The following is a 12,102-nucleotide window of genomic DNA, read 5'->3' on the forward strand; positions in this document are numbered from 1 at the left end:
ACTTGTTCTGGGCTTGTATTTGTTTTATTTGATAAAGGTACATCATCCATCCATGTATTAAAAAAATAATCTTTCTGATGAAGCCCCAATCCTCTCTCCCAGGTCTTCCTCCTGGCTGGGTGCTAATTCCTCTGCCCAGTCTCTTTGCACACCATCTTGAATCCTGCACAGCAACCCTGCAGACCAGTAGTTGGGGTTTTTCTTTTTTTCTTTCTTTCTTTTTCTTTCCTTTTTTTTAAGAGATCCACTGCTTAGCCCTCCATGCCCAGGGGAAGGCATGGAAAATCCTGGCCCTGGCAGGGAGACTCTGCCGCACACTGGACCAGAACAAGTGGGAGCTGACCTAGTATAAAGGGTGATCTGGTCATCTACTGCCTCTAAGCCATGCTTTGGTAATGCTTTTGGAAAGCCACGCTTTCTACTTCCCAAGGTCATCCCGGCTCTGTAGCCCATCCTCGCATCCACTGCAGGGAGCTTAGCCTCTGCTTGTATGGAGAAATGCTACGATGGCTGATTTGAGGTTAGTCCTAGCAGCATGCCTTGGAGTGACTGGGAAGGGAAATGAGGCTCTGGATCCTGTGTTGCTCCTGAACCAGCCCCCAGCACATCTCCAGCCTTGTCCATCTCCAGTTTCACCTGTGAGGGCATGTGAGAAGGACCAGCTCAAGTCCTCAGGACCCCAGAGGGGAATGGGCCCTGCACCCCCACATCAGCAAATGGTGAAGTGGAAGTGCATGCTGGAGTGGGGAAGGAGCTTTGTCATTTGCAGCCAGACCAGACAGGACGGTTTGGTAAGTGGGGGGAGAAGACATGTATATCATCAGGAGGAAGGTACAGAATGTGTTTGTAACCCCAAATCTAACAGCAAGAGAAGAGAGCATCACACAGGCAGAAAAAGGGCATGAGAGGGTCTTGACTGATCACCAGAGTCTCTTCAAACTGGCTCACAAGGCCACGGAACGAGGGTGTTCACTCACTCCTTAGGGACGTGGCGTCCAAACTGCACAGATGACAGCCTCCAGAAACAGCTGGGAGATATCCCATCAAGTACTGGGGCAGGGAGGCCCATGCAGACATAATGATCCCAAAGGCCCCGAAGAAACACCCCATCACCAGCAAAAACAACAGGGCAAAGCTGCTTCCAGTAGTCACGGAGACAAATTAAAAGGGCCTGGCAGAATTTGGGCTTGCAAGAAGGCTGTCACCTTCTCCATTGCTACCAGTCCCATTTCTGAGAGCTCACAATAGCGTGCATTGGGTGATACCAGCGCTGCATGGCCTGGGCTGCCACAACCAGCATGTTGCTGCTCCTCTGCAGGGGCTGGCCCAATGCAGCCCTGCCTTTGGATTCCCATGGGCGCTGGCTGTGCTGGCCGGGGGGAGGTGGCTCAGACCCAGGCAGGGCCATCGCACCATGCTCAACACCGTGGGGTTTCGCTGATGCATTTGCTGCCCTGGGAGCCCTTCCCTGCTGCCCAGTTTGCACCAGAACAGCTCCCCAGGGTGCAGTTCGAGGGGTTCGCCAGCACGATGACCTGCCAGGGCCTGGCTCTGAGAGTCCTCACAGCTCTGTTGTTTTTCTGGGCTCGATCAGGACTGTGTTTAACATGCCCACCTGACACTCCTGGTCTTGGAGCTTCCTTGCAGCCTGTGAAGGGCTTTGGCACCAGTTTGACCTCTGACGCACCCTCTGCCAGTTCCTCAGAACTAACAGGATGGTGACAAGGACCAGCACCGCAGTGAGTATCCCAAACACCAACACTGTCACCAGCTGGGCTTCGCTGAGCCCTGAGTCCCTTTGGGTCACCACCTCTTTCACAGAGATTTTCAACAACCCTCCCCCTGGCACTCTCTCACTTTGGTTGGCCACACGTCTCCCGGTGACCACAGTCCTGACAGGCTCCAGCTGAGTCACCCCCGGCATCTCACTGGTGGTGCTTTTCATGACCCCGCTGTCCTCGTGGTTCACAGGGTGGTAGGGGGGAGCCCAGGTGGGCTCTGGGACGGAGATCTCGCAGGTTTTGCCAGTAAAACGGTCAGGACACAAGCAGTCGTAGTCATTGATGCGGTCGTAGCACTTTGCCCCATTTTTGCATGGCTGGCTGGCACAGTCGTTGATGTTGATGGTGCAGAAACGCCCCTCAAAGCCCACCTGGCACTGGCAAGAAAAGCGGTTGATCCCGTCATGGCAAGTGGCACCATTGGCACAGGGACGCATTAGGCAGTCGTCCACGTCGTTCTCGCAGAAAGCCCCCACGAAGCCAGCGAGGCAGCGGCAGGTGAAGTTGCTGGCGAAGCCATTCTCGTCTTGACACTGCCCCCCGTTCTTGCACGGAGACCTGCATGGAAAGAGCAAGGATGGGTCACAGCCCTGGAGAGCACACAGCTTTCTCTGCCCTACGGAGGAAAATACAGCTGCTCGAGTTGTGTGTGGGTACGATGCTGGCGCTCAGGACAGCTGTGTGGGTATGATGCTGTGCTTCAGGACAGTGCCCACACAGTGTGTGGGTACGATGCTGCGCTTCAGGACAGCCATTCTTAAAGAGAAGAACGGGCAGGAGGTGGTATCTCCCTGTGTGAAAGGGAGATGGTCCCCCAAAGGATGTCACTGTGCACAGGCCTGCTGCCCACCAGGAAGAGTCTTAAGCCGAACAGACTGAAGAGGAAATGGGCCCTGCTGATGATCCCCAAATGCAAGACTGATGCCAAGTCACTACATTCACAGTGACAAGGGATAGGCATCTGTTCAGATCACAACACAGGCCCTGCCCCAGTGGGATTGTGCGGGGCACCGGGTTTTGGCTTCACTCCAATAATGCACGGAAATCCACAGATAATGAGCCAAGCTGGGCCACTGCTTGGTAGCACGTGACCTGGCACTAATGCTGCCTGTAATCTCGCTGCCTGCCCTGCCCCTGCTGCCATGTCTCACCCTGCCTTCTCACATGGCCCTGTCTTCATCTCACAGTCCTTCCCATGGAAGCCTTCTGGACACAGGCAGGAATACTCCCCATCTCGATCGTAAATGCACTGAGCCCCATTCTGGCATGGGGACTGGTGTTCGCAGATGTGTATGTCTGAGGGGAAAGAAAAAGGCAAGAGTTAGTGAGAAAAGCAGGGTAATGTGGCCAATTCAGTACTGACACAGCCCGCCAAACCCAGGGGGGATTGAGAAATGGCAGCAGTTTCACTCCCCTCCCCTCTCCTCTAACACACACCTGCAGCAATATAAGTGCTGTGTGTACAAGGCACTTCCCAGCTAATCTGCAAAATGTTTCAGCATTGCTGTGTATGGCACAAACTCAGGAGTGCACAGAAAGCAAGACATCTCTTGTCATTCTGCAAACCTGCATGACACGAAGAGTTGCAGGCTGCACCACGCATACCGTATGGCTGGCCGGCGCAGACCCCGCAGAGGGCAGGCAGAGAAGCTACATGGTGACGCTGCCTCCTGGCCAGATGAGGGGAGTCCACCAGCCACCTGCTAAAGGCAGGAAGCCCTGGGGGAAGCAGGAGGTGCTGCCTGGAGCCCAGCCGCGGTGTAGGAAAGGCAATGAGTTCATTTCCTCCATTTCCTGAGGCTGGTCGGTGCTGCAGCACCTCTTGCCATGCAGCCAGGGAGCAGGTCCCGGCAGCCAGACCTCTTTCACAGAAGGGGAAAGGGATGGTCCCAGCTGCCACAGGTGACATCCCATCTCCCTGGCAGCGGGCATCACCGGAGTTGCTTCTAGCTGTGCCTGTCCCACCTATCCATATGGGGTGTAGTGGGCTTCTGCCCTCAGCACCAAAACGGGGAAGGTAGAGTCTCAGCATACAAGCTCAGACGAAACCCATCCCTTCTCACCCCTCTGCCTCCTGCCCAGTGTCCCGGCTGCCTGTGCCACATGCCAACATCCTCCTACCTGGAACAAGCTCCTGGCAGGCCTAGCCTGGGACTCACCTTTGTCACAGAACTTGCCAGCCCAGCCGCTGTGGCAGATGCACTGCCAGGGCTGGTGACACGTCCCATGGAGACACCCCGGCATGCGCACACACTCCTCGCAGTACTCGCCCTCCCAGCCTGGATCGCACCTGCAGAAGGACAGGGCAGGGCAGCATGACACACTCTCAGCAGGGGCTGCGGGAGGGCTCACGTTTGCCCTGATGCACAGGCTTGTCGCAGGTATGGAGATGCTGGGAAATCCTCCCAAAGAACTCCATGAACCTGCTAGCTCCCTCCTCCAGAGGAGCTCAGTACTGGCATCTCCTCTTTCCAAAGAGTTAAATGAACAGAACAGGAACAGACCCCCCCCCCCCCCCCGCCCCTGCCCCTGCAGCCAGGTAGCATGACAGAGGCAGCAACAGCGCTGTGGTGCTTTGGCTCAGCAAGCCTGATTTTAATAGCTACACACTGCTTTCCTTCAGGCAAACTGCTCTGTATACACCACTGCATTAGCTAAAAAATTCCTGGGCCTCCCTTGTCACACAGCCAGTCTAAAGGGCATGAGTCTACATCCTCATCCATAATACTGAACTCCCTTAGGGAAAGGGGTACCAGGCCTCTGAGGACTGTATGTTTCATCCTGGCTGTTTTCATTATAATTCGTCCACATAATTTTCCATGTAAAGTGCACGGTAATACAGCTCTGAAGCCCTGCTTGATGTGACTGATGTACGAATACCCCTATCTACAAGCTCATCAGGGAAGCGTGATGGGAAAACCAACCCCTGCAGCACACAACAGCTGGACCCAGACCCAGATGAGCAGTACAGTGGCAATGGCTGTAAATAAAGCAAAGCTGTTGCTGCACTGGTCTCCCTGCCCTCAGACCTGCCAGCTCCAAGGGGGAAAGGAAGCGATAATGAGATAAGAGGGCACCTCCATGGAAGCAGAGCTGAGTGGAGGTGAAGTTGGTACCAAATGCAACAAAAGCTAGACTCACAGCAGCACAAAATTAAACCTAACAAAGACAATGCAATCTCTACAGTAAGCAATGGGATTAATTTTCATGGCTAGGACTCATTTTAGCAAGATGTACGGTGACCACAGCTTTGCCAGGCCAGTCAGAGGCTGCACTTCCACAGCTCGGACTGGCTATTGTAACGGTAGTTTGTTCCCAAGAGCAGGGGAGAATGGTAAGGGAAAAAAAAAAATAGAGGCTCTTTGACAGGAATGGAGGAGATACTGATAGAATCAGGCAAAATATATTCATAATTCAGACCTGGACAGTCATGAGCTGACAGACAGCTGTTAGTGCCTCTACCCTAAGGTACCATAGACTACAGCAAGGGAACAGGAGACCTGGACTCCCCTTTTCAGGGGAGAACAGTCAACCCTAAAAACTACAAGGGAGGGGGCCAGGTTAGCAGAAAGGGCTCTCGTTGGGGATGGTTTCAATGGGTTGCTGCTGAAAGATTCAGGAAACACTCTGGAGGCCTGAAATCTGGAGCAGCAACTCACATGCTTGCCTCCACCAGAATAACCTGCAACCAGGCCAGCCACCACTTCAAACAGTGCAGCATCTTGGCTCTGGCTTTGCAGCGCTCTGCTCCCCCACTGGCCTGCCCTGTGGAGGCCACAGCCACAGAAGGGATGGGGGAGGAGCCAGCCCGTGACAGCTGCAACCAGGAGCCCAGCAAAAACAGAGCTAGTCACTGATGCAATGGTCAATGCAGTTACGGCCACGTGCTGTGCAGATGTCTTGGCCCAGAGCTCTCCGACTGGCACTGCAAGGCCACATCTGCTCCTTTAGGTGAGAACAAATGACCCAGGAATGATGCTGACAGACCCTGCTGTGAAAAGGAGTTGAGCGTGCCTCAGTGAGGAGAACAACGGCGCTGTAAGCAAGCAGTCTGCCCTGCTCCTTGCCTTGTGGCAGAGGCATCTGGGCCAGGCTGCAGCAGCCTGCTCCTTCCAGGGCTGCCCTGCGTGATCAGGCTCTGCGGCAGCATCTGCCAGCCTGCAGTGGGCCAAGAGACAGGGGTCATCTGGGCAGCACCATTGTTTCACCAGCTGCAGCGCAGGGCCAGGCTTTGAGCTTTGTCCCATGGGATCTGGACACCCGCTAGAGTTGGGACGCCAGGGATCACCCACACACTCTTGCTCTGGGACAGAAGTGGGTTGTGGGGGACAAGCAGGCTACTCCTTGGGAGGCCAATGTGGCCCACCAACCTCCTGGCATGCCCTTCATAAAAACATCTGGAGATCCTTACCCTAGCCCCATCTGTTGTCTCTAAGAGGGGCACCCTTGAGGCTGCTGATGTCCTCAGACATTTACTTGCACGTTGGCAGCTCTTTCGTGCCATGCCCCCAGGGCAAGCACCCCATCTCAAACAGTGAGGAGGCGAAGGGAGCTGGCTGTCTTCTAAGCTTGAACTACTGCGTGACGTCTTTCCCCATCACATCTGGGCCTGAAGTTTCCCTCCCATCACTCGTGCACGGCAGCGCTGTCCACACTCTTGTCCAGATTGTCAGGGCTGCTTTGGTCTGGCAGAACAATGTCGATTGCTGAGTGGTGGGGACACCCTAGGAGCACTGAAGTCCATCAGCAAGGGGCTGAGGGACCAAAATTTCCCATCTCAGCAAGGTGTCAGACCAAAAGAGAGCAGAGTCACTGACTCTCTGAGATATGGGTGAGCGGAGGAGGAGGCTCCTCAGCTTGGAGAAGGGGTGTAGGCACTGGGAAGGCAGCGTCAAGGGAGGCAGAACACTTCCCGTCGGAGGCACCAAGAGTGGGGAGCCAAGGACAAGCCGTACCTGCACTTGCCATCCTGATCACAGCAGCCGTGGGCAAGGTTACAGCGCTCGCTGCAGTCATCACCTGGAAGGCAGGAGAGGGGGGGGAGTAACATTAATCAGCGACCGTACGTGACCCCAGATCTGCTCATGCCCCTGCTGGCTCACAGCCACCAGGATCTGAATGCTGTAATACCCTTTTTTCCATTTTAAGTACTCAGCCTTCCCTTCCACCAGAACTATTATGCTGAGGTCCTCCTTTTCAATTGCTGGGTACCACATGAGAGATGAGGATTTTGCAGTTACCCAAGCAGTGATAACACTGTGCCTTACTGAGAAACAGGACATTGTTCAAAACTATCCGGTCTCTGATGATCTCCCCAGTCATCTGTGTGCTGCCTCCCTTAGACTTCAGGCTCTTCTGGGCAAGAGCTGCAGATTACGCCCTATGTAACAGGGCCTAACCCTGCCTGGGATGTTTGTCCCGCTGTCATTCAACAAGCATGGTGGGAAAGCTAGGACCGCATCCTGCAAGGGGCACAAAGGGATGTAGGCTTGCTTCTATTGCAAACTATGAGCTTCCCAGGGACAAGCAGGACAGGCCGAGGTCCTTCCAGAGACGAGGGGTGCCAGGGTAATGGAAAGGATGGGTTAGTGCCCTCTTTATCTCCCAGGATGTCCCCATTCCCAGAGACAGCTATTTGAACAGAGCTGACTGCTAAGTGCTCCTATTTTCTGCCACGACCAAGTTACAAGCACTCCCTCTGTATCAGAGAGCAAGGTAGGAACGGGGCATAACAACAGGCCAGGTATCTAGTTCTGTTTATTTATTTAAAAGCTGCAGAAGCTGTAACTGAGCCGTGGCCTGGCCCTGCCACTTCTCAACCCCTGCTCAGCACTGGCCTGCTTCCTCCAGCCAGGTGTCCGCTTTCATCTCCACCTTCCCCTCTCCCCAGTCACCTGCTCGTGCCTCAGCCCTACAGGGAGCTGACTCGCTCCAGCTCCCTTGGGGCTGGCTCTGGGTGCCAAGAGCCCCCAAGAGAGGGTGCAGGTGCCCCTGCTATCCTCCTGGTCCTTGTCACTCTGGCAAGAAGGCAAAGACAGGAGCCTTCCCTGTGCTGGGAAACCCCACCAGGCCCGTCAGACAACTCGGGCAGTAGTGCCAGAGCAAATGTCAGGAAACAAGGGGTTTCTTACAGAGCCCAGTATGATCCCAAGCCAGCCGCAGGAGATGAAAGCTCTTGCATGATTTGGTTCCTCCATCCCAGACTGTGGCAGAGCCCCCACACCACAAGGTGCACTTGGGCTTTCCCCAAGCAGTGCTGCACACTGTACTGGAAGCAAGCGGGACAAGGGAGAAAACCCCAATCTGCATGCTAGCACCTTAGCAGCAGCAAGGTGATGGACTCCAACTGCTCAGGACAAGAGCCTCCTGAAACAAGCCACTGCAAATCAGGAGCAGTATCTTGGGACTGCTCAGCCCAAGGCTGGGTATCATTGTCTTTCCTATCTATAACTATTTCTCTCCTTGCTGGTGGCTTTGGGAATTCACAGCTTATTGGGGGGGCAAACTCATCTTTGGGAAGGGATTTTTGCCACACAGGAAGACTTCAGCAATGCCAAGGATAGGTTTGCAAAGATGCATATAGGACAGAGGGATCCATTTCTACAGAGGCTCACCTTGTGCAAGCTGGTGATGGGCCAAGAGGATCCAAACCAAGGACATGAGCTGGAGACAGAAGCTCCTGAGCATGGTCAGCATGGCCCCACCGAGATGAACACCTGCAGAAATAAAAAGAGCAAGCTCAGAAAAATCTCCTGGTCCATGCAGTAGCTTGACTTCACATGTCCCTTCCTCCCCACTACCTGGGAGTTTTGATTTGAAACATCCAGTTTCGTATGAACTTGTTACCGCTCTCCTTTCTTTGTCCTGCCAGGCTCCTTCCTCTAACGCAACACTGGAGCACTAAGAACCAAGACGCCTTTTAAAATGTGCGCACAGGAGAATTACAATCCTGAGTGTACAATAACTGTGGCTGTTACAATGCAGCCTGGAGCACCTGCCTCTGCTAGTTGCTGTCAAGAGAGCATAAGCCTTTAGAAACACCAGTCCAGCTGTGGGGACCTTTTCAAACAGCGCTGCAAACTGCTCTCTGCTCTACAGCCAGTGACTTGCTGTCTGCTCACTTGACACTCGGCTGCAGCTAGCAAACCTAATAAGATGACAGTCAAGTAGAGAAGCTCCTTCTATCTCAATTAGACTCAAGGAGGCATGGAGCAGAGTAGATCCGATAGACTAGCAAGCAGTAAATAGCACTATGCAAAATGTCATTGGAAAAGTAAGGGAGTGAAGCAATAGGCACTAGACCTGGGGATGAAGCCCAAAGCAGCAAAGGCAAACACGCACCTCTCACTAGGTGCAGCAAAGGCAAACACGCACCTCTTACTAGGTACAGTCCTTTTCCTCAGCTGTCCTGCAGGGCACGTGGGGCACAGGGTGCCTGCACCCATTTATTTTCTGACTGCTTCCTGCCTCTCGAAGTAACATTAAACTCTTTCCAAAAATGCTTCACTCCCTCCCAGCCTTCTGGGGTTGTTAAGGGCAGGAAATTCTAGGGTGATATCATAAGGATATTACTATAATGAGATGGGAGGGGTTAAATAATTCTGCTAGGAGAGCGGTGAAGGTATAGAGCAGGCTCCATCCAGCTGCGTGGGTGTGATGGACAGGGGCCATTCCACTTAGGGCTTGACTCTTAAGCTAGAAAGGGTTGTGCTGGGCCAACACTTACATGAAAGACTTCTTAGATTTGGAAAGACGTGCCTCCCCACACACATTCACAGCCATTGCTGCAAGGGGTGTAGGGGTCCCTGTTAAGGGCTTGACCTGCCTGGGCCAGCCCAAATAGCCCCCTGACTTTGAAGCAATGATGTTGCTGGAAGCATCTTTCCACCAAGCAGCCCATCACCTACAAAGGACGTGGCATTTTCAGGGGGGCCACAGGATGTTACTGTCACTGCCCTGGCCAAATTCTGGCACAGACCATCGCATCCTCCCTCCACAGGCTCCCTTTGTAACCATGCTTGTAGGATCGTCCTTTGCTTCCTGTCCCAAAGTGCTGGGCACTGCTGAACAGCTGCTGCATTTCAGGGGCGGGTGAAGTGATTCCTACGAAACTTATAAAATAATTCAGGGCTTACGGCTGAACAGTTGCTATCCTGCTCCTCCGGGGCCATTAGCGGCTCACCCTCCAACCGCGTGTCATTGGAAAGGTCGTTTCCCCTGAGGTTCCCTATAGCCTCCCCGTCAGTGGCGCAGCCTCTCTGACCTCCGGCTGCAGCTGCCCCACGGACTGGGCTCCTAACGCTCCCGCAGCAGCCAGCACTGCTCCTTGGCAAGGTGCGGGGGCGTCCCGAGGGGCATCCCGGCGGGCATCCCGACCGGTGCCCAGCACGAGGGAGGGGTTGTGGCCACCTCGCGGAGGTGCGAACAGCACCCGGCTTCGGGTCTGGGGCCGTGCGGGAGCTCCCGCCCTCCCCATCCTCTATGGCCTGACTGGGCTGCAGGCTACTAGGGACCCTGGGGGCTATTAGGGACCCCCCCTAGGGGGCTATTAGGGACCCCTATACAGCTGAGGGCTACCAGGGACAGGCCCCAGCTGGGGGCTATGAAGGACCCGGGGGGCCATCAGCGACACCCCTGTTTGGGGGCTTTAGGGCCCCCCCAGCTGGGGGCTATGAGGAAACATCCCACACTGGGGGCTGCTAAAGACCCCCCCAACTGGGGGCTATTAAAGACCCTCCACAGGCTGGGGGCCATCAGGGACCTCCCTGCCGGTCGGGGGCTATAAGGGACCCCTCCGGGTTGGGAGCTATAAGGGACCCCCCCGGATCGGGGGCTATAAGGGACCCCCCCCGGGTCGGGGGCTATAAGGGACCCCCCCCGGGTCGGGGGCTGTTAGGGCCCCCCGGGCAGGGAGGGCTTGCCTGGAGGGGAGCCCGGGGGGATGCCGCATCGCCGGGGGATGAGGCTCCGGCCCCGCTGCGGCTGGGGCCCCCCCGCGCGCCCCCCGCCTTGCTCGCCGCCCCCCCGCAGCAGCCGCCGCTGCCGGCGGGGAAGGGTCCCGGCACCGCCTGCCCGCGGGGGCCCGCAGCGCGGCGCCGGAGTGGGGGCCGCTACCGCGTCCCCCCCGGTGCGGTGCGGTGCGGTGCGGTGCGGTGCGGTGCGTCCCGGCGCGCGGCGGGGGCTGCTCACCTCGGCGATGGCGGCGGGGGTCGTGCGGCTACCGCGGGGCGCGGCGGCGGGGGGCGGCCATGCCCGGCGCGGCGCGGCGGGGGCTCGGGAGGCGCCGGGCTGCGGAGGGAGCTGCCGCGTGTCCGCGCCGCCCCGCGCCGCTCCGCCCGCCGCCGCCGCCGCCGCCGCCGCCGCCGCCGCGCGCCCCGGCCGCCTGCCAGCGGCGGCGTGTGCCTGCACATCCCCGCTCCCGCCCCGGGACGGCCCGGCCCGCCTCCGCCGCCGCCGCCCCCTCGGGGCACCCGCGGCCCCGCGGCGGGGCCCCCACGGCCGCCGCCCCGCGCGGGGGGGTGCGGCGCTTCGGCGGGGCAGCGCCGCGCTCCCGCCGGCTGCCCCCGGTCCGCCGCAGCCACCTCCGCCTCCGGGGGGCAGAAATAGGTGCCCGCTTCTCTCAGCCTCCCCTCGGCTCGGATGGACCGAGATGAGCGTGAACGCCTCCCTGAGCCCCGGCCTGCTTTGAAGGCTGCTTGGCCCCCTCCTGTCTTCGAACCGTAGGGTTTGAAGCCGTAGAGCAGGGAAAATGTGGCCGGGGCAGCCACCCCCCAGCAGCGAAGCCTTCCGGGGAAGCCGTGGTCTTGGCGCTTCCCCTACAGCCATTCGCAGGCCGTGGGCCCCAGCGCCTCAGCGAGCAACGAGGCAGCCCTAGGAGAGGGGCTGAGCCATCACATCTTCGGGAGGAACAGCTGCCTGCTCTCCTCCTCACCTTGCATGGCCCTTCTGCGATTTGATAAGACCCTGTCACCCTGTCACCTTCAGCGGTCCGAGCAATCCTTAATTAGGTTACGAGTTCACCTCAGCCTACCGTCTTCCCTATCCTTCCCTCCCCCTCACCCAAGTTTGCTGTTTTCTACCATGAAGGAAGAATAACTTAATGTGGCCACTTCCAGATCCCATCTCCTACCGCATTGGGCTAAGTCCACCCTGTGCCTGCTCTCCCCCGTGGCCTTCTCCAGTCCCCCTGTACCCGCCCCTTTGCCTGTGCCATGCACACTGCAGCAGCTGCGGCACTGCCTGACCACAGTGCGCCCGGATGGCCGAGCATCCAGCAGCCCCATCAAAGCCCAAGTCTGCCGGCTCTTGCTCCATCCCCCAT

The 12,102-nt window shown here is 57.0% G+C and overlaps 1 protein-coding gene across 1 annotated transcript; it reads right to left on the reverse strand.

The window, feature by feature from the left end:
* Positions 1-2: 2 nt before the first annotated feature.
* On the reverse strand, positions 3-11,105 carry DLK2 (delta like non-canonical Notch ligand 2). Its single transcript, XM_064509487.1, has 6 exons — positions 10,971-11,105; positions 8,396-8,497; positions 6,737-6,800; positions 3,941-4,071; positions 2,933-3,077; positions 3-2,339 (listed from the first exon to the last, which is right to left on the reverse strand). Exons 2-6 carry the CDS (start codon positions 8,475-8,477, stop codon positions 1,562-1,564), a joined length of 1,200 nt encoding a protein of 399 aa, XP_064365557.1. The 5' UTR covers positions 8,478-8,497; positions 10,971-11,105; the 3' UTR covers positions 3-1,561.
* Between the last annotated feature and the right edge of the window lie 997 nt (positions 11,106-12,102).

The sequence above is a fragment of the Dromaius novaehollandiae genome, chromosome 3 (genome assembly GCF_036370855.1).
Source record: "Dromaius novaehollandiae isolate bDroNov1 chromosome 3, bDroNov1.hap1, whole genome shotgun sequence".
NCBI classification, from domain to species: domain Eukaryota; kingdom Metazoa; phylum Chordata; class Aves; order Casuariiformes; family Dromaiidae; genus Dromaius; species Dromaius novaehollandiae.

Coding starts and splice junctions, on each gene's coding strand:
- DLK2 (XM_064509487.1), bottom strand. CDS start 8,477: ATGCTGACCATGCTCAGGAGCTTCTGTCTCCAGCTCATGTCCTTGGTT. Junction 6,801..8,395: donor CCATCACCAGCTTGCACAAG/GTGAGCCTCTGT, acceptor CCTGCCTTCCAG/GTGATGACTGCAGCGAGCGC. Junction 3,078..3,940: donor TGGCAAGTTCTGTGACAAAG/GTGAGTCCCAGG, acceptor CTTTCCCCTCAG/ACATACACATCTGCGAACAC.